Raw genomic sequence first — 21993 nt, 5'->3', positions numbered from 1 at the left:
CATGAATTTTTTATACTTTTGAACAGTGCCAGCACTTTCAAAAATTTAGACTATTCTCAAACTGGGAAGAATTTAGAAGCACCACAGAAGATAAACGAAATTTAGAAACATTTATGAGGCAACATTTTGGGGCAAAGTTCACAAAGAGATTATATGAATCCCACTAAAATAAAAAGGCGGCTTTAACTGTTTTAGACCCATGGTCACAGGGTAAGAAAATGAAAAAGATACCTTTCTAAGAAAAAACTTGAGCACAAAATTAAAAGCTTTTCCAATTTAAAGATCATGGATTCGGGATGACCAGAAAACTGAGTGCAGCACTTTCTCCAGTCCAGGTCCACTTCTCTTGTCAATAACTACCTGGTTTTATAACAACTACTTAAAAATTTATGCCTCAGATTCTGTTTTGAAAATAGAGATTAACTTTATTTTGGAAATCATCTTAATTTACATTAACTGGACATAAAGCAAGAAATTAAGCTTTAAAACACTTACCTAATTAGTGCTCTGCCGCTGGACTTTGGGACCCAGGGTCTGTGTCTCCTCATCTTGACTAGGACGCTTCCCACTGCTGACGCCAGTGCCTGTGGGACTTCTTCCTACACATTTAAAAATGTCCGTTTAATATAGAGAAGGTGAGAAGAATAGCAAGCATGCTCGAATGCTTCCTTCTTACCTTGCTTTAAAAGGCTGTCTCCATGCACATAATGTAAAATACCACTCCCTTGGGAACAACCTGAGGATTAAAAACACATAAAATAACTTCAACTACATGCCATCTTGTATGTAGTAAAACTTTATATTCGATTTTTAGTATTTACATTTAAGGTCATTTATGCTTTTAGGACTAAACCTCAATTCTCCATATATTTTCCCATAATCTGGACACAGTGACAAAAAATGTTTCTCTAAAACCTATTTTTCTGTGCTAGCCACATGCCCAAACCAGGAAATTTAGGTTCATGGAAAGGTTGACAGTTCAAAGGCAAAAACACTGAAAATCATTTTCTAAAAAACATTTTACTGAATGACAACTATTAGAAACTGAACCATGAAGGCAAAAACAGGGGAAACAGTGAGATATACCTCCCGTTCCTTCCTTCTACAGTCTTCCTTCATAACCCCTTGGAGAAAAGGAATAAGCGCCTGCCAGATAAGAGTTAGACAATGCAAATCCCATAGCTGGGAGGAGACACACACTATCTCGAAGTTTCCTAGCCTGATCAGTTACAGCAACCTTCCTAAAAGGAAATAATATAAAAGGAGAATGGGTTGGCTAGCACAGAAAAATAGGTTTTAGAGAAACATTTTTTGTCACTGTGTCCAGATTATGGGAAAATATGAGCATTCTAGTCCCCCAGAAAGGCCACCTCATGGCCTGGGAAAGTAGATGCCCTGGGTCAGGGATGAGGCCTTTTATCACTAGGAAGGGATCCCCCCACCATAACTTAATAACCTAGTGAGAGCACTGCTGACCAACTGGCCTGTCACTAGCTTAGCCATTCACAAAACTTCCAAGTCCCCATATTCATGTGGCTTCAGAACCATCACAGGAGTTAAATTTCAGAGCACCGAGAGTATATAATAGGGGAGCCCTAGAGTGAAAGCAACTTGTTTTAAAAAGGTATTTCTTGTTTAAAATAAAAAAAGCTTTTTAAGGGCAAAAAGTTTATGTGATCACTTTTCCCTCTTGTTATGCTGTCAATAGCGCTAAAAGAATTTTTGACTTATAAAATTCTGACTTAAAACTTACTATGGGGGAAATATATCAAAAGGAAATATACCAAAGTTTTATTAGTGACTGTCTCTATTGGATAGAATTGTGGTGATTTCTGTTTTTCTTCTATTTTTTCTGAGTTTTCTAAATTCTCTATAGTGACCAGGTATTTTCTGAAACAGCTTTGTGGTATAATTTAACAAGCATAAAATTCACCCATTTTAAGTGTTCAATTCAATGATTTTTAGTAAATTTACAGAGTTGTGCAACCGTCAACACAATCCAGTCTTGGAACATCTCCATCACCCCCAAAAGATCCCTCATGTCCATCTGCATTCAATCCCTATTGCTACCCCAAGCATCAGGACACCAGTAACCTACTTTGTCTCTAAAGATTTACCTTTTCTAGACATTTCATATAAATGTGGTCTTTTGTATCTGGCTGCTGTTTTTGAGGTTCATCTATGTTGCAGCATGTATCAGTATTTCGTTCTCTTTTGTAGCTGAATAATATCTCACTGTATGACTATGCCACATTTTGTGTTCTGCTGCTAACCAAAAGGTTGGTAGTTCGAATCCACCAGCCACTCCTTGGAAATGCTATGGGGCGGTTCTACTCTTGTCCATAGAGTCACTATGAGTTGGAATTGACTCGACAGCCGTGGGTTTGGGTTTGGTTTTTGGTTATTCACCAGCTGATAAGATATATAAATTGTTTCTACTTTTTATGAGTAAAGCTGCAATGAACATTCATGTACAAGTGTCTGTGTAAACATATTTTCATTTCTCTTGGATAACCAAAAAACCAACCCCACTGCCGTCAAGTCAATTCCGACATACAGCGACCCTATGGGACAGAGTAGAACTGCCCCACAGGGTTTCTACAGAGTGGGTGGTGGATTCGAACCGCCAACCTTTTCGGTTAGCAGCTGATCTCTTAACCACTGCACCACCTAGGGATTCCGGATTCGCTAGGTGGTGCAAACTTGGTTGCTAACCAAAAGGTTGGTGGTTTGAGTCCAACCAGAGATACCTTGAGAGAAAGGCCTGGTGATGTACTTACAAAAAATCAGCCCGAGAAAACCTTATAGAGCACAGTTCTACTCTGACACACATGGGTTCACCATGAAATGGAATAAGCTCAACTTTTTTTTTTTATAATGGTTAAAACAGGAGGAGAAAAATGTAATTTGTACTGCAGAGATTAGGAATTTTCCAGACCTTTAGAAGTCTAAGAAAAGTAGTACAGAATCTTGCCCTTTGATGTGTCCTGTATTGTTGTTGTTTGTTGTTCACTGCTATTGAGTTGGTTCTAATTCATAGTGACCCTATGTACAACAGAACAAAACACTGCCTGGTCCTGTGCCATCCTCACAATCACTGTTATGCTTAACCCCACTGATGCAGCCACTGTGTCAATATATTTCATTGAGGGTCTTCCTCTTTTTTGATGACCCTCCGCTTTACTAAGCATGATGTCCTTCTCCAGGGACTGATCCCTCCTGATAACATGTCCAAAGTATGTGAGACGTGGTCACGCCATTTCGCTTCTAAGGAGCATTCTGGTCGTACTTCTTCCAAGACAGATTTGTTCGTTCTTTTGGCAGTCCGTGGTATATTCAATATTCTGCAACAACACCATAATTCAAAGGTGTCAATTCTTCTTTGGTCTTCCTTATTCATCATCCAGCTTTCACATGCATATGAGGCAGCTGAAAACACCATGGCTTGGGTCAGGCACACCTTAGTCTTTAAGGTGACATATTTGCTTTTCAACACTTTGAAGAGGTCTTTGTAGCAGATTTACCCAATGCAATGAGTCTTTTGATTTCTTGACTGCTGCTTCCATGGCTGTTGATTGTGGATCCAAGGGAAATGAAATCCTTGACAACTTCAATCTTTCCTCCATTGATCATGATGTTGCTCATTGGTCCAGCTGTGAGGATTTTTGTTTTCTTTAAGTTGAGGTGTAATCCATACTGAAGGCTGTGGTCTTTGAGGCACTATAAAATAAAAGCCTACAAGTCTCGGGGAACATCTAGATCAACTGGCCTAACATAGTTCATAAAGAAAATGTTCTACATCCTCATTTGGTGAGTAGCGTCTGGGGTCTTAAAAGCTTAAGAGTGGCCATCTAAGATCATCTATTGATCCCATCCTGTCCAGAACAAAGGAGAATGGAAAAAACCAAAGACAGGAAAATATTAGCCCATAGGACTAATAGACCACATGAACCACAGCCTCCACCAGTCTGAGCCCAGAAAAACTAGATGGTGCCCAGCTACCACCACTGACTGCTCTGACAGGGATCACAATAGACAGTCCTGGACAGAGCGGGAGAAAAACATTAAACAAGATTCAAATTCACAAAAAAGACCAGACTTGCTGGTCTGACAGACAGGAGGAACCCCTGAGACTATGGCCCCTAATACCCTGTTAACTCAGAACTGAAGCCACTCCCGGAGTCCAACTTTCAACCAAAGATTTGACAGGCCTATAAAACAAACAATAATACATGTGAGGAATATGCTTTTAAGTTCAGTAAGTATACGAGACAAAATGGGTGTCACCTGCCCAAAAGCAAAGACAAAAAGGAAGGAAGGGACGGGAAAACAAGACAAATGGACATGGGGAACCAGGGGTAAAAAGGGGGAGAGTGCTGACACACTTTGGGGACTGCAACCAATGTCACAAAACAATTTGTGTATAAATTTTTGAATGAGAAACTAATCTGTGCTGTAAACCTTCATTTAAAACACAGTAAAATTAAGCACAGGGCATAAAGGAATATGCCTTAGAAGTAAATACGTCCTTTCAAAAGGGCAGAAACCTGAGAGGAGAAATGTTTAACAGCTTAGTCCAAATCCTACAGGTCTTTCCACAATTACTGCCATTTCCAGGTCTAGAATGCTCTTTTCCTCATCTGCCTACCCAAAGGCTACTCAAACTCATCATCCAAGAAAACTTCCCTAGTTCCTTCAGACCTCAGTGATCTTTCTTTTTTCTCCAAGTGCATGCAGAGACAATACCTTAAAATGTATCCCTTTTTTTCACACCTCATTTAGATTGTAAGCTTTATGTGGCTTTTCTATCTTCTATGTCTTTTGAAAGCCTCAGAGTGAAAGTCTCAGAGTGCCTAGCTACACTGTGTTACAAATAGTTACATGATTAATTTTGAGATTTTTGAATTCTTCTATTATGTATAAACTACTGTATGTTTATAAATTTGTGAAGAAAAAATTTTCCAACTTCAAATGAAGGATATGGAATAGACTGGAATAAGAAACAGTATGTGCCATCGTTGGCCATTAGCCAGGCATTTGAAAAGCCTGTTGCTTTCCATCCCTCTGCTGCCTGCCTCTTAGTGCTTCATAGAGCTCCTGCGCGTCCCACTCCTGCGTGGGCTGACAAGGGAGTCTGTGAGTTGAACAGGAGACTTGAAAGAACTTTTGAAATAATGCCTTGTTGGATTTTACTTCAAACTGTAGGAGACACTGAGAAAGAACATTTCTGAAGTATAGGTGTTATATTTGCAAAGAAGGCTCAGTGATACAGAGGAACAACATGAACTTTGAGGTTAGTCAGATGTGGGTCTGAACGTCAGCTAAACTCCCTAGTAACTATGGGGCTTTGGTTAAGTTACCTGACTTTTCCAGGCTAATTTTTCCTGCCATGAAATGAGAATTTTACTACCACCTCAGAAGGTTATTATAAGAATGTGAGAAAGTTATTATGAGAAAGTACCATGAAAACATATTAAGAAATCTTCTAGTACCTAGCACAAGATAGGCAGTTGAAATGTGAGTGCCTTTATTCTTTTCTCCGTAAACTAATTCTTGGAGGATAAAATATATGCTCCCATAAGAATGCAGGATATTTCTGAATTCAAAAAAGTTCAATTTTTTAAAAGGTTTTATTCTTAATACCAATTTAGAACATCTGATTTTTTCTTAATAAGCATTCCTCGAATGCTGCCTTGTTTTTAACTAATTAATTAGCCTCATGCTATTTTTACTTAGAGCCTTAGAAAACTGATATAATGATTTAACTTCCCAAAATACACTGCCTTCTTAGACATTATTAATATCACACGTACTAAGAACTTATGTGGTAACACAAAACCATCACAGACCAGACTTCGTAAGAAAAAAGTCATATGCAGAAGGACTAGAGGCCCCATGCCTGTGTATGACAAATCTTTTGGCTGTTTTCATAGGGCCACTGGCCTTCTTAACTAACCACGGGTGATGTGTACCTGAAGAAAGTAAAAACTAATATTGCTGTTGTTCAGTGACGTCGAGTGGTTCCGACTAATAGTGACCCTGTATACAACAGAATGAAACACTGCCCGGTCCTGTGCCATCCTCACAATCATTGTTTTGTTTGAGCCCACTGTTGCAGACACTGTGTCAATGTCAATTCATCTTGAGAGTCTTTCCTCTCTTTTGCTAACTCTCTACTTTTTTTTCCCTTCTCCAGGGACTGGTCTTCAGTAATTAGTGTTCAGTGCATCAGAGATGGTCTCTAAATTCAGGTGGGATATAATCAAGGTCGTACTTTGGCTCTCATGGACTTGTTCTAATTTTCTTCAGCTTCAGGTTGAACTTGCATATGAGCAACTGATGGTCTGTTGTGTAACTGGACCCTGGACTTGTTCTGATGGATGATATTGAGCTTTTCCATCGTCTCTTTCCACAGATATAGTCAATTTGATTCCTGTGTATTCCCTCTGATGAGGTCCGTGTGTATAGACACTGTCTAGGTTGTTGAAAAAAGGTTATTTGCAATAAAGAAGTCATTGATCTTGCAAAATTATCATGTAATCTCCAGCACTGTTTCTATTACCAAGGTCATATTTTTCAACTACTGATCCTTTTTTGTTTCCAACTTTCACATTCTAATCACCAGTATTTACCAATGCATCCTGATCACATGTTTGATCAATTTCAGACTGCAGAAGTTGGTAAAAATCTTCAATTTCTTCATCTTTGGCCTTAGTGGTTTGTGTGTAAATTTGAGTAACAGTGGTATTAGCTGGTGTTCCTTGTAGGCATATGTACATTATCCTATCACTGACAGCACTGTACTTCTGGATAGATCTCAAAATGTTTTTTTTGACAATGAACGCAACACCTTTCCTCTTCAAGTTGTCATTTCCAGCATAGTAGACCATACGATTGTCCAGTTTGAAATGGACAATACCAATCCATTTCAGCTCACAATTCCTAGGATCTTGATGTTTATATGTTCCATTTCATTTTTTTTTACTACGCTTTAAGTGAAAGTTTACAAATCAAGTCAGTCTCTCATATAAAAATTCACATACATCTTGCTATATACTCCTAGTTGCTCTCCACCTAATGAGACAGCATACTCCTTCCCTCCATTCTCACTTTTTGTGTCCATTCGGCCAGCTTCTGAACCCCTCTGCCCTCTCATCTCCCCTCCAGACAGGAGATATCCACATAGTCTCATGTGTCTACTTGATCCAAGAAGCTCACTCCTCACCGGCATTATTTTCTATCCCATAGTCCAGTCCAATCCCTGTCTGAAGAGTTGACTTGGGAATGGTTCCTGTATTGGGCTAACAGAAGGTTTCGGGGGCGGGGGAGGTGGGGACCATGACCTCCAGGGTCCTTCTAGTCTCAATCAGACCATTAAGTCTGGTCTTTTTATAAAAATTTGGGGTCTGCATCCCACTGCTCTCCTGTTCCCACAGGGGTTCTCTGTTGTGTTCCCTGTCAGGGCAGTCATCCGTTGTAGCCAGGCACCATCCAGTTCTTCTGGTGTCAGGCTAATGTAATCTCTGGTTTATGTGGCCCTTTCTGTCTCTTGGGCTCATAATTACTTTGTGTCTTTGGTGTTCTTCACTCTCCTTTGCTCCAGGTGGGTTGAGACCAATTGATGAAACTTAGATGGCCACTTGCTAGCGTTTAAGACCCCAGACGCCACTCTCCAAAGTGGGATGCTGAATGTTTTCTTAATAGGTTTTTTTATGCCAATTGACTTAGATGTCCCTGAAACCATTGTTCCCCAAACCCCTGCCCCTGCTATGCTGGCCTTTGAAGCATTCAGTTTACTCAGGAAACTTCTTTGCTTTTGGTTTAGTCCAGTTGTGCTGACCTTTCCTGTATTATGTTGCCTTTCCCTTCACCTAAAATAGTTCTTATCTACTATCTAATTAGTGAATACCCCTCTCCCTTGCTCCCTCTTTCTCCACTCTCATAACCATCAAAGAATATTTTCTTCTCTGTTTAAAGTATTTCTCGAGTTCTTATAATAGTGGTCTCATACAATATTTGTGTCCTTTTGCAACTAATTTTACTCAGCATAATGCCTTCCAGATTCCTCCATGTTATGAAATCTTCCACAGATTCATCACTGTTCTTTATCGATGCATAGTATTCCACTGTGTGAATATACCATAATTTATTTATCCATTCATCTGTTGATGGGCACCTTGGTTGCTTCCATCTTTTTGCTATTGTAAACAGTGCTGCAACGAACATGGGTGTGCATAGTATCTGTTCTTTTGGGGGCTCTTATTTCTCTAGGATATATTCCAAGGAGTGAGATTGCTGGATCATGTGGTAATTCTATTTATAGTTTTTAAATGAAGGGCCAAATCGATTTCCAAAGTGGTTATACCATTTCACATTCCCACTAGCAGTGTATAAGTGTTCCACTCTCTCCACAACCTCTCCATGATTTATTATTTTCTGTTTTTTGGATTAATGCCAGCCTTGTTGAAGTGAGATGGAATCTCATTGCAATTTTGATTTGCATTTCTCTAATGGCTAATGATAGTGAGCATTTCTTCATGTATCTGTTAGCTTCCTGAATGTGTTCTTTAGTGAAGTGCCTGTTCATATCCTTTGCCCATTTTTGAATTGGGTTGTTTTGTAGTTGAGTTTTTATAGTATCATATAGATTTGAGAGATCAGCTGCTGATCGGAAATATCACAACTAAAAGCTTTTTCCCAGTCTGTATGTAATCTTTTTACTCTTCTAGTGAAGTCTTTGGATGATCATAGGTGTTTGATTTTAGGGGCTCCCAGTTGTCTAGTTTCTCTTCTGCATTGTTAGTAATGTTTTGTATACTGTTTATGCCATGTATTAGGGCTCTTAGTGTTGTCCCTATTTTTTCTTCCATGATCGTTATAGTTGTAGACTTTATATTTAGGTCTTTGATCCATTTTGAGCTGGTTTTTGTGCATGGTTTGAGGTATGGGTCTTGTTTCATTTTTTTGCAGATGGATATCCAGTTATGCCAGCACCATTTGTTAAAAAGGCTATCTTTTCCCCATTTAGCTGACTTTGGGCCTTTGTCAAGTATCAGCTGCTCATATGTGAATGGATTTATGTCTGGATTCTCAATTCAGTTCCATTGGTCTATGTATCTGTTGTGGTACCAGTACCAGGCTGTTTTGACTACTATGGCATTATAATAGGCTCTAAAATCAGGTAAAGTAAGGCCTCCCACTTTGTTCTTCTTCTTCAGTAATGCTTTACTTATCTGGGGCCTCTTGCCCTTCCATACGAAGTTGGTGATTTGTTTCTCCATCTCATTAAAAAATGTCATTGGAATCTGGATTGGAATTGCATTGTATCTATAGATGGCTTTTGGTAGAATAGACATTTTTGCAATGTTAAGTCATCCTATCCATGAGCAAGATATGTTTTTCCACTTACGTAGGTCTCTTTTGGTTTTTTGCAGTAGTGTCTTGTAGTTTTCTTTGTATAGGCCTTTTACATCTCTGGTAAGATTTATTCCTAAGTATTTTATCTTCTTAGGGGCTACTGTAAATGGTATTGATTTGGTGATTTTCTCTTTGATGTTCTTTTTGCTGGTGTAGAGGAATCTAACTGATTTTTGTATGTTTATCTTGTATCCTGACATTCTGCTGAACTCTTCTATTAGTTTCAGTAGTTTTCTTGAGGGTTCTTCAGGGTTTTCTGTGTGTAAGATCATGTCATCTGCAAACAGAGATATTTTTACTTCTTCCTTACCAATCTGGATGTGCTTTATTTCTTAATCTAGCCTAACTGCTCTGGCTAGGACCTCCAGCACAATGTTGAATAAGAGTGATGATAAAGGGCATCCTCGTCTAGTTCCCGATCTCAAGGGGGAATGCTTTCAGACTCACTCCATTTAGGATGATGTTGGCTATTGGCCTTGTATAAATACGCTTTATTTTGTTGAGGAATTTTCCTCCTATTCCTATTTTGCTGAGAGTTTTTATCATTAATGGGTGTTGAACTTTGTGAAATGCCGTTTCTGCATTAATTGATAAGATCATGTGGTTCTTGTCTTTTGTTTTATTTATGTGATGGATTACATTGTTTTTCTAATGTTGAACCATCCCTGCATAGCTGGTATGAATCCCATTTGGTCATGGTGAATTATTTTTTTAATATGTTGTTCAATTGTATTGGCTAGAATTTTGTTGACAATTTCTGCATCAAAGTTCATGAGGGATATAGGTCTGCAATTTTCTTTTTTTGTGGTGTCTTTACCTGGTTTTGGTATCAGGGATATGCTGGCTTCATAGAATGAGTTTGGGAGTATTCCATTCTTTTCTATGCTCTGAAATACCTTTAGTAGTAGCAGTGTTAACTCTTCTCTGAAAGTTTCATAGAACTCTGCAGTGAAGCTGTCTGGGGTGCATCTTTTTTTTGTTGGGAATTTTTTGACTACCTTTTCAATCTCTTCTTTTGTTATGGGTTTATTTAGTTGTTCTACCTCTCATGAGGAACCTTTACATAGATCAAGAGGCAGTTGTTCGGACACAATAAGGGGAAACTGATTGGTTTAAAGTCAGGAAAGCTGTGCATCAGGGTTGTATTCTTTCACCATACCTATTCAATCTGTATGCTGGGCAAATAATGCGAGAAACTGGACTATATGAAGAAGAATGGGGCATCAGGATTGGAGGAAGACTCATTAACAACCTGTGTTATGCAGATGACACAACCTTCCTTGCTGAAAGTGAAAAGGACTTGAAGCACTTACTAATGAAGATCAAAGACCACAGCCCTCAGTATGGATTATGCGTCAACATAAAGAAAACAAAAATCCTCAGAACTGGACCAATGAGCAACATCATGATAAACAGAGAGAAGACTGAAGTTTGTCAAGGATTTCATTTTACTTGTAACCACAATCAACACCCATGGAAGCAGCAGTCAAGAAATCAAAAGATGCGTCGCATTGGGTAAATCTGCTGCAAAGGACCTCTTTAAAGTGTTGAAGAGCAAAGATGTCACCTTGAAGACTAAGGTGCGCCTGACCCAAGCCAAGGTATTTTCAATTGCATCACATGCATTTGAAAGCTGGACAATGAATAAGGAAGACCAAAGAATTGACACCCTTGAATTATGGTGCTGACGAAGAATATTGAATACACCACGGACTGCAAAAAGAATGAGCGACTCTGTCTTAGAAGAAGCACAACCAAAATACTCCTTAGAAGCAAAGATAGCGAGACTGCGTCTTACACACTTTGGACATGTTGTCAGGAGAAATCAGTCTCTGGAGAAGGACATCATGCTTGGCAAAGTACAGGGTCAGCGGAAAAGAGGAAGTCCCTCAACGAGGTGGATTGACACAGTGGCTGCAACAATGAGCTCAAGCATAACAACGATTGTAAGGATGGCGCAGGACCGGGCAGTGTTTTGTTCTGTTGTGCACAGGGTCACTATGAGTCACAACCGACTCAACGGCACCTAACAACGACAACCTCTGTTTGTATTGGTTTAGGTAGGTAGTGTGTTTCTAGGAATTAATCCATCTCTTCTAGGTTTCAAATTTGTTAGAGTACAATTTTTCATAGTCATCTGATATGATTAATTTCAGTTGGGTCTGTTGTAATATCGCCCACTTCATTTCTTATTCCAGTTATTTGCTTCCTCTCCTGTTTTTCTTTTGTCAGTTTGGCCAATGGTTTATCGATTTTCTTAATTTTTTCAAAGAACCAGCTTTTGGTCTTGTTAACTCTTTCAATTGTTTTTCTGTTTTCTATTTCATTTAATTCTGCTCTAATTTTTATTTTTTGCTTTCTTGTGGTGCCTGAGGGTTTTATTTGTTGCTTTCTTTCTATTTGTTCAAGTTGTAGGGATAATTCTTTGACTTTGGCCCTTTCTTCTTTTTGTATGCGTGCATTTATTGATATAAGTTGACCTCTGAGCACTGCTTTCTCCGTGTCCCAAACATTCTGAAAGGAAGTGTTTTCATTCTTATTGGATTCTATGAATTTCTTCATTCCATCCTTGATGTCTTCTATACCCCAGTCGTTTCTGAGCAGGGTACTGTTCAGTTTCCAAGTGTTTGATTTCTTTTCCCTCGTTTTTCTGTTACTGATTTCTACTTTTATGGCCAGAGAAGATGCTTTGTAATATTTCGATGCTTTGGATTCTGCTAAGGCTTGCTTTATGACCTAATATGTGGCCTATTCTAGAGAATGTTTCATGTGCACTAGGAAAGGAAGTATACTCGGCTGCTGTTGGGTGGAGTGTTCTGTGTATGTCTATGAGGTCAAGTTGGTTGACTGTGGCACTTGGATCTTCTGTGTCTTTATTGAGCTTCTTTCTGGATGTCCTTTTCTTCACCAAAAGCGGTGCGTTGAAGTCTCCTACTAAAATTAGGGAGCTGTCTATCTCACTTTTCAATGCTGTTAGAGTTTGTTTTATCTATCTTGCAGCCTTGTCATTGGGTGCACAAATATTTAATATGGTTTTATCCTTCTGGTATACTGTCCCTTTAATCATTATATAGTGTCCTTCCTTAGCAAGACTGTCCTACAGTCTTAGAGAGACAGGGGTGATTGGTGTAGGTACCAGTATCTGGTTGCAGCAGCAGGTCACAACCTTAACAAGGCAGGTGGCTGACAACCGACGCCCCCCCCAGTGTCTGTGAGGAAAGTGCGTCCCTTTTCCCTAAAGTGTACTGGTGGGTGGGTTCTGCAGATGCACCATGGGCACCCAATGCTTTTGGTTGGGCAGACTAGGAGGTACCAGTTATCCCCGGACCCCTGCTGCAGGTGGCTGGGTTACCTGAGTGTAGCCACCACTCCTTAGGCCCACAGTACACTGCCTGAGGAAACTGTGGCCGAACAGTACTGCCAGCCCGGCACAGTTGCTCCCGGGAATGGTGCCTGAGGGATCCTGGTGATTCCGGTCTGGTAACTCCTCTTCACTTTTGTACTGTCTCTTCCTGTCTCCGCCGCTCAGTCTGTTTTCTAACTTTGCCTTTGATGTTCAGGGCTCCTAGCTTGTCATAAATATAATTGTTTCACTTGTTTTTTCAGGTCTTTCTTTTAAGAGGGTTCACCAGAAGAGTCTGGCTCTTCCGCCATCTGGGCCCCACCTCCTCCATTTCATTTTTGACGATTTCCAATTTTCCGAGATACACACTTCATACAGTCCACGTTCTGATTAATGGGTGTTTGTGGCTGTTTCTTCTCATTTTGAGTCATGCCACATCAGCAAATGAAGGTCCCAAAAGCTTGACTCCATCCACATCATTAAGGTCGACTCTTTGAGAAGGCAGCTCTTCCCCAGGCACTGCTGGAGTGCCTTCCAACCTGAGGGACTTGTCTTCCGGCACTGTATCAGACTATGTTCCACTGCTATTCTTAAGGTTTTCACTGGCTCCTTCTTTTCAGAAGCAGACCTCCAAGTCCTTCTTCCTAATCTTAGTCTGGAAGCTCAGCTGAAACCCGTCCACTGTGGGTGACCCTGCTGGTATTTGAATACTGGTGGCATAGCGTCCAGCATCATAGCAACATACAAGCCCCCACAGTATGACAAACTGACAGACACATGGGGGAAAAACAAGCCTTCTGGAAATATGAAATCTGAATTTCATTTTATCCTTTAAAAATTTGCTCTCTTCATTCAGTTTACAGTATCTCTAACTTGATGTAAATTCTACTATATGTAACAATGCTTTTCATCTCTAAAATGTCAGTAATGGAGTAAGAAGATGTGTATGTATGTGTGTGTGAGCGTGTATGCATTTTTACCAAAATAACCTTGCATACTCATTTTACAGATAGACTTTCTAAAACATATTATTACAATGAAGTTCAATAAACAACATATCTGATTATCATTTGTGTGAGAAAGCACATAAAGTTCCTTTTCGCTTACTTCCACTGCTGTTACAACCTGGGGTGTTTTCTCCTGGAGAATAGCCCATGAGACCTCCATTTCCATTAGGATTAGAAGGCACTGATGCAAGAAGACCTAAAGGGAAAAAACATCCTATTAAATTATGATCAAGATAGAACTCAAGAATACATATATAACCAGCTGCCAAAGAAACACAGACTAAAGACAGTTACTGACATACCTAGTCCTCTGTATCGTGAAAGCTGCTGATATATTTGCTTCATCCTTTCAATATTCAAACGGCTTGCCTCAGCATGGTTCACCATTGGTTTAGGGTAATTAACTCCTATCAAACATTTGGCTACCTTCTGGATACCTTCTGGTGCATTCCAGGGATCATAGATATATTTTGCAGGGAAGCCTCTCAGGACAGGCAAATAACGCCTTTTAGGATAAGGAAGAAAAATCATTATTATAAGGTACTGTAAGCAAATTATAACAAACTACAGGGTCGCTATGAGTTGGAATTGACTTGATGGCATGGGGTTATTAGCTATGTACAACCAAAATCAAATCAGTATCATTAAAGTGATCTGTTTACCCTTCTCCTGCTGCCCATCAGGAATATTTTAAGTGTTGCTTAAACAGGAAAGCTCTTCCAGGATTTGCTATTCCAAACTGAATAACAATCACCCTTATTTACCTGATATAGTCTCCATTGGGATCTGTTCTTCTACCAAAACCAACAGGACAGTAGCAGTGAAAAAACTGTTGGAAAAAGGAACTACAAGACAGCCACATCCAACTTCCAGCATTTATGCTCCAATCTGCATCAAGGAGTAATTCTTCAAATACCTTAAGAAGTAACAGTAACGAATTAGTTTGCATACACATAATTTCAAAGCAAGCATTTTCAGGTCATCAAAGATCAAAAGTCAAGGCAAAGAAAATCTGGCACAGAATTCTAAAATATTCCAAGATTAGTTTCCTTGTCTATGTTCTGTTGCACAGAATTTTATAATAAGTCATTTTAAGGAAAGAAGCATATTGGTAATATGAGTAGATTTCTGAATAAAATTTACCTTTCTAACGTTTGCAGTGTTATGGGGTGAAGGGACAGGTAAAAATAATTACTCAAGTCACTGATTTAAAAAGAGTAAGATGGGATACAAAGAGATTAAAAAAAAAATTTGAAAAAAAAAAAACAATAAAACACTTTCAAGAAAGCAAAAATGCTACCAAATAAATAACATCAAAACTTAGAGGCTTGTACAGTGGCTACATAAGCCTACATAAAGGAGCACCCAAATATAAATGATCTTTAAAACTTTATTAGTGCCATATAGTTTAAATTTGGAATTCCTTGATCCAAAAAGGAAAACAGAATTAAAATAAACTATTTTTAATAAATTCATAAAGTGTGTGCTGTACTGCTATGCATCTACTTCATGTACAACTTTGTACCAGCAAATATAAGAGATGCAAAATAACACAGAATCAAGAAATGGTCCTCAGATAGGGAAAATTAATAATATAGCCAAGAGGGTAAAACACATACATAAGTCCTGTTACATATAACCCTAAGATGATGTTACAAAATGTAGCACGCTTCATTTTAAAACCAGAAAACCAAATCGTTGTGGTCAAGTCCATTTCGACTCCCAGCAACCTTACAGGAGAGTAGATTTCCAAGGCTGTAAATCTTTGTGGAAGCAGACCTCCAAATCTTCCTCCTGTGGAGCGGTTGGTGGGTTCAAACTACTGACTGTCTGGTTAGCAGCCCAGTGTGTAACCACTGCGCCACTAGAAACATTCCTAAAAAGCTGTGGTGGTAAAGTAAGGTGAAATGATTTATATTTAAATTTATAATAAGAATTCACTATTTTTAAGAACTCTTGGGCGAATCCTTCTTGGTGACAGAAATGATCACCCATGAAGATTTCTATCCAATAAGCCCAGAGTGTTAATCTTAGAGTTCCCTTGACGGGCTAGGCTGGTTTATGCCACTGAAATGACTTTAGGTTAATCAATTTAATCAGTTTTCAGCACTCTTCCTGTCTGACAGTACCATCATGTGCTGCAAAAATGTGGGAATTAAATGCTTTATCCACTAAAAAAACTAGACTATAAATGAATCTACATAATATACAACTTCTAGGATTTGTTTCAATAAGGTAGGATTCCTTCAAAATAAGACCGTGCTACATTAGCTAGAAGAACACTTACCTTCATTCCTTCTTCCCAACTAATCCACAGGTCACCTCGTGTCAAGAAGCAAGCAACTGCATGTCTGGCTAAATGGTGAATCCAACCCTCTTGACGAAGTTGTGTCATAATGGCATCAATCCAGGGAAAACCTGTTCGGCCTTCTGCCCATTTGGCTAATGCCTCAGGATTCTTATCCCAAGGAATCTGAACACAGATAGGGTTTCCTTCCATTTTATCAAAGCGTGGATTATTTGTTGCTGCTGTGTAGAAAAATTCACGCCATAATAGCTGCCCATAAAGAGAAAGGGGAGGGGAACTGTTCTTCTTTACCTAAGATTCAAAAGCAAAGTGTGATCAGGCAATTTTTAAAAACTTATTTTGAAAAATATGCTCTAGTTTTAGATAATACCTTTTTGTAGAGATCTGTTAATTTGAAGTAAAATAATCGACATGACAAACAACCAAATCGGAGATAAGGACTGAGTCCAGTAGGACTTGCAAGCAGGGAATTTGCATTCATACGAGGTCTTTCAAAGTTTGCCACCCAAGCCTGAAAACACACATAAAGAATTACATTAGCTAACTGCTTTTTCCATTTTACAAAAGTGGTCAAAATTGAAATTTGTTTTTAAAATTATGTAGTTCTTGGAGAATAAAATTTTATTATTATCGCAGCCACAAATGGCATATTTTAATACAAAATAAGAACGGATTAAAAAAAGTGTGCATTCTTTTGTTTCAGCCATCCCCGTATAGCACACAGCCATGTGAAACAAAACCCAAACCCACTGCCGTTGAGTCGATTCTGACTCATAGTGACCCTATAGGACAGAGTAGAACTGCCCCATAGTTTCCAAGGAGCAGTGGGTAGATTGGAATTGCTGACCTTCTAATTAGCAGCCATAGCACTTAACCACTACACCACCAGGGTTTCCCATGTGAAACAAGTTACCTTCAAATTCCCAACACAAGGCTGACAGTGCCTTCAGTCTGTCTCACTGACACTCTTACATCAGATGAGGTAAAGGTGAAAGAGAAGAACTCTATCCTAGCTTCAAAATTAGGTAGAAAGAAATAGATGGTATGGGTAGTAGCTAAAGGGGAAATAATTAGAAGGGGATGGTGTAGGGTACTTAAATGAGGAGATGAAGTTGTTCAGTTAGGTTTGCCTTTGACTTAAGGTGTTGGAGAAGAATGCTGAATACACAATGGACTTCCAGAAGAACACACAAATCTGTCTTGAAAGAAGTACAGCCAGAACACTCCTTAGAAGGATGGTGAGACTTCATCTCAAATACTTTGGATATGTTATCAGAAGGAACCAATCCCTGGAGGAGGATATCATGCCTGCTAACGTAGAAGGTCATTGAAAAAGAGGAAGACCCTTAACGAGATGGACTGAGACAGGGGCTGCAACAATGGGCTGAAGTATAACCGTGATTGTGAGGATGGCGCAGGACCAGGCAGTGTTTCATTCTATTGTATGTGGGGTTGCGTTGAGTTGGAACTAACTTGACAGCACCTAACAACAAGAACGCAACTATTTCCCTCAGTTCGCCTTCTTCCCCAGTATAGTTTTTATTTCATTAAAAATAGTGAAACATTATCTTCAAAATGTCACTTTGGAAATATGAGCATGGCTATATTCTTTATATTATCTTACTTTTCTTTCCAAATGCCTTTCCAAACGTGTAAGTGCTTCAGTTTCTCCACCTGGCCACACTGCAGAGGGTAAGCCATCTGTATCAAAACCTAAAAAAAGAAAAAAAAAATCATTCTTCTGGAGCTAAAATGATTTTTACTTAACTGCAATAATTGGGAAAACAAATTACTTTGCAGAAAAATTATGGGAGTAGCATAAAATTTATTTGAGGGCTCTGGATAGGCTCTCATATATAGAGTATTTGACATAAGTCTCTATTATTTAGGACCTACATCTTAGAACCTCTGCCTTAAGGTGATAATGATAGATCACATGTTTACAGAACACATGACTAAGGTACAGATTTAGCACTTCTTAGTTTAAGGGCGTCTTTTCTTTTTTCTTTTTCTTCTTTTAGTATTTGGCTGTAAATACTTTACATGGCAGAAGCAGAAGTGGGCTTTTCTGAGTGATTTGTGATTTATTAACTCAAGTTCCACATTTATCACAGTTTACACTCACCAAGTTCTTCTAGTGACGGGACTCCATATTTCTCATCATGGTCATCAGACAGAGGAGTCGTGCACTTTCCTATTACTTCTGAAGTAATTGTCTCTACTGGTATCTCTAGTGGTTCCATTTTGCTGATGAGAGTCTGGAATCTTTTATAAGTTAGAGGCGGCTGTCCACCATTGAGTTCTATGATCCTATTATAAGAGTTAGTAAAATGCTGTTAGTATAAAAAAATAACAATATATCTTGGTTGATAAGCTCTGAAAGGCTTAAAATCAGAACATAAGTTTAATCACTTAAACTTCTAAGAGAATGTTAGCTTCTTATATGATGAGGCAACCGGTTCAAAATAATTAATGAGTCTAAAAATCACTCTCTTCATTTTCCAAACATCTAAGTATAAAAAACACACAGTATGCAAATACCAGAAACTTTTACGATAAAGGGTGTTAAGCACTTATGGGTGAAAAAACAACAAAGTGGTTAAATTTGCCTAAACGCAGAAACAAAAAATTAGGGACATGTAGAAAACATACTAGACTCAGGTCAAAGAATCTCTCAATCATCAATAAAAACAAAACCAGGCCAATAATTACACCAAGGAGCAATTAGCAGGTCTCATTTGTTAGGACTCTGTATTATTATAGTGACAATTACTTGCTAATTGCATTCATGCCTTCATCAGAGATGTCAACAAATGTATCTTGTGTCACACAAGTACTTAGGACATGTAAGTCCCCAAATTTCAAATTATTTAAATTTAAGCACCTTTTGTATTTACTAATGATCACTAATTGCCACAATTAATTCATATTTCAAAAGAATAATTAGCCTTGCCAATCATACTTTAGATTAGATGCTCTTTTGGAACAACTAACTATTCTTTTTCACTAAGGCCATTTACTAGCATCTGGGCTTAATAAAGAATTACTGGTAAAATCCAACCCTCTCATTTTATAGATGAGGAAATTGAAGTCTACCAGGAGTATTAACTTGGAAAAGGTCTCAAAATGGGTAAATGGCAAATCAAGATTTTCTTTATCCAAAGCTATCATATGTTCATAATACCATGTAAAACTATCCATCAAATGTAGGTACAGAAAGTAATCACCATAAATGCTATTCCTCTGCCTTTAGTGAATTTTGCTTTGGTGTGATATTTTGAATTTATACACAGAGTCATAATGAAATTTGTTGATTGCAGTAACACTGCAATGATACTGTTTCGGACACTGCTAATTAAGCAACACAGTTACAAAATGAGAACCTTTGGAAAAACATTTGCTATGTGTTACACTTTCACATGTATATATTCAAATTCAATACAGTGAACACTAATTTTGTGCTTAATACTGAGTCTTCCACTTAGAATCCACTGCTCGTATCCTGTTTTGTCTCCTTGCTATCAGTTCCCTAACGTTAAGTAAACTGGTAAACCAGAAGGCAAGTTTATTGTCAAAGGATATATAATTTCTAGCTTAATTTCAAGTAAGATCCTTGCCTTAATCAAATCATAACTTTTTGATACCTGGAAAAGTGGAATAAAATTAACTAGTTTGTCACGTTACTTATAGATTTAGCTTCATCAATTTGATGAAATATGTATACCCCATTCCCATTGCTGTCGAGCTGATTCCGACTCTTAGCAACCCTATAGGACAGAAGAGAACTGCTCCATAGAGTTTCCAAGGCCGTAAATCTTTACAGAAGCAGGCTGCCACATCTTTCTCCCAGGGAGCAGCCGCTGAGTTCTAAACTTGCAACCTTTTGGTTGGCAGCCAAGCAGCAACCAAGTGTTTTACCACTGTGCCACCAGGGCTCCTGAAATGTGTATATAACTAAAAAAAAAAAAAATAATTTAAAAGGTACATGAATTATGAGATTCCGGCACTCCAAGAGTGACTGTATGCCGAAAGTTTTAATAAGCTAACAAACCTTATGAACTTCCAAAACTCGCTCATCGTATGTAATACTTCCTGAACTTAAATTTGACCACGACATCTTTGGTTGATAAAGCATCACCAGGATCTGGGGTTCCAAGGAATATACTTTAGGAGCTATGGTATTATGTCATTGTTCAGAGGACCAGGTGTGCAAAGCAATATTGTACACAATTTGCATCTGGATTTAAAATCCAGGTAGGGAGAAAAGATATATACATGTGAAATAAAATAACAGAAGACAATCATACAAAATATCAAGCCGGTTTATGGCTATGTATCACATAAACTATAAAATGCTAAGAACCCAGAAAGGCAAACCACAGTAGGCTGTTAGACCTGTCAAGGAAAATTCTGATAGTCCAATTAAGAGTTTTGAAAATGAAATGCTAAGTATTTTTATCTTTTGCACTATGCCTGTAATTTTGATGTGATGCCTGTCATTGGGTGTATAAAAATCAGAGCAGCTAAATTAAATGCTAAGGATTTGACATATGTTCATTTAATTTTCCCACAACTCTATGAAGTATATAGTGTTCTTTTCATTTCACAAACTTAGTCCCAGATGTTAAAACTTACTTGTCCAGGTCATATAATGTATGTGAAATTCGTACAATGACCTCTACTCCAGCTTCTGTAGCCAGTTTCTTAATGGCTGCATCTCGTTCCTTTCCAAAGGGCTCAGAATCATACTCAATTGAAAGTTTAGTAATGTCCCATTCCTAAGAGTATGGGGCGAAAAAGTACATAAATTTTAATAATTTTTTTTCTGTCATAACAAAGGATGGTAAAAAGTGAAAAGTTCAAAATCTACGTATCAATGATTATACATAAATTAACCTTTTTTTTAAGTAATAGTTCATTGTGTTTTAGGTGAAAGTTTACACATAAATTTTGAATATGCAGAAACAAAATGTACATTTTATCAATTAAAAAATATGTATATACAAATGTGTACTTGCTACATTCCAGGCACTGAGCTAGGCATTAGACCCTCTAGCAATCTGCTTAAAACCAGCTTCCTACACTAAATGTGTTTGTATAGCACTTTATTTTTTCAAATTACTTATACATACATTATCTCCTGTGATTCTCAAAACAACCCTCAGAGTCTGGCATGTCGGTTGGTATCGCCATTTTGGAGATAAGGTTATTTAAAAATTTCAGGATTTGCCCAGATTCACAGACAGCCAAAACTGGAATTTATGTGTCTGCTGACTCTAAGACCTGGTCCTTAACAACCTTTTTACCATTGACATGGTATAAGTTGCTCTGCTGAGGATATAAAGTATTTCATTTCTGAGTGTCAAAAAAATGTTAACTGGAAAATTTGGAGGTAGTAACCATAATAACAGCAGCTACTTACTGAGTGCCTGGTGCTATATTAATGTGTTCTTTACATATATCATCTCTTTATAGTGATTTTCATGAGGAGACTGTAACTTAAGGGAATTAAGTAATTTTCCAAGGAGCTAGTGAAGATTTTTTTAATTTTAAAATCTACTTTGATATCAAAGAATCCGTAATGTCTCCAAACCTTTACAGACTGGACAAAGGGTGTTCTGAATTTTTTTTCAAGCACTACTATAACCGTGCAGTATACATCTTTATGCATACATCTGAAACATTTTAGGGCATTTGTCCCATTATTTCCAGAAATAATTCCTTGAAAAAACAATCGATGGATCAAAGATAAGCACATTTAAAATTCTGATGCTGCTGAGTGCTTTCGAGTTGATTCCAACTCATAGTAACCCTATTGGACAGGGTTTTCACAGAGTGGCTGGTGGATCTGAACTGCTGACCTTTCCATTAGCAGCCTGAGCAATTAATCACTTCACCACCAGGGGTCTGACAGACAC

General features: G+C 38.2%; 1 protein-coding gene across 3 annotated transcripts in view; it reads right to left on the bottom strand.

Annotated features, from left to right (window-relative positions):
- The window catches only part of CRY1 (cryptochrome circadian regulator 1), a 120251-nt gene that overhangs the window by 5478 nt on the left and 92780 nt on the right, over positions 1 to 21993 (bottom strand). For 2 of the 3 annotated variants that reach the window (XM_003405313.4, XM_064283652.1), the window contains 10 exons: positions 20711 to 20853; positions 18201 to 18385; positions 17700 to 17788; positions 16446 to 16586; positions 16055 to 16366; positions 14532 to 14683; positions 14070 to 14272; positions 13868 to 13963; positions 677 to 736; positions 496 to 599 (listed from right to left, as the gene is read on the bottom strand). In XM_003405313.4, the coding sequence (XP_003405361.1) occupies positions 496 to 599; positions 677 to 736; positions 13868 to 13963; positions 14070 to 14272; positions 14532 to 14683; positions 16055 to 16366; positions 16446 to 16586; positions 17700 to 17788; positions 18201 to 18385; positions 20711 to 20853 (1485 nt within the window). The remainder of the gene's footprint in view (positions 1 to 495; positions 600 to 676; positions 737 to 13867; positions 13964 to 14069; positions 14273 to 14531; positions 14684 to 16054; positions 16367 to 16445; positions 16587 to 17699; positions 17789 to 18200; positions 18386 to 20710; positions 20854 to 21993) is intronic. The other variant, XM_064283653.1, reaches the window with a different exon arrangement.

The sequence above is a fragment of the Loxodonta africana genome, chromosome 4 (assembly GCF_030014295.1).
Source record: "Loxodonta africana isolate mLoxAfr1 chromosome 4, mLoxAfr1.hap2, whole genome shotgun sequence".
Classification (NCBI taxonomy): Eukaryota; Metazoa; Chordata; class Mammalia; order Proboscidea; family Elephantidae; genus Loxodonta; species Loxodonta africana.
This window is presented reverse-complemented; position numbering and strand designations above follow the sequence as displayed.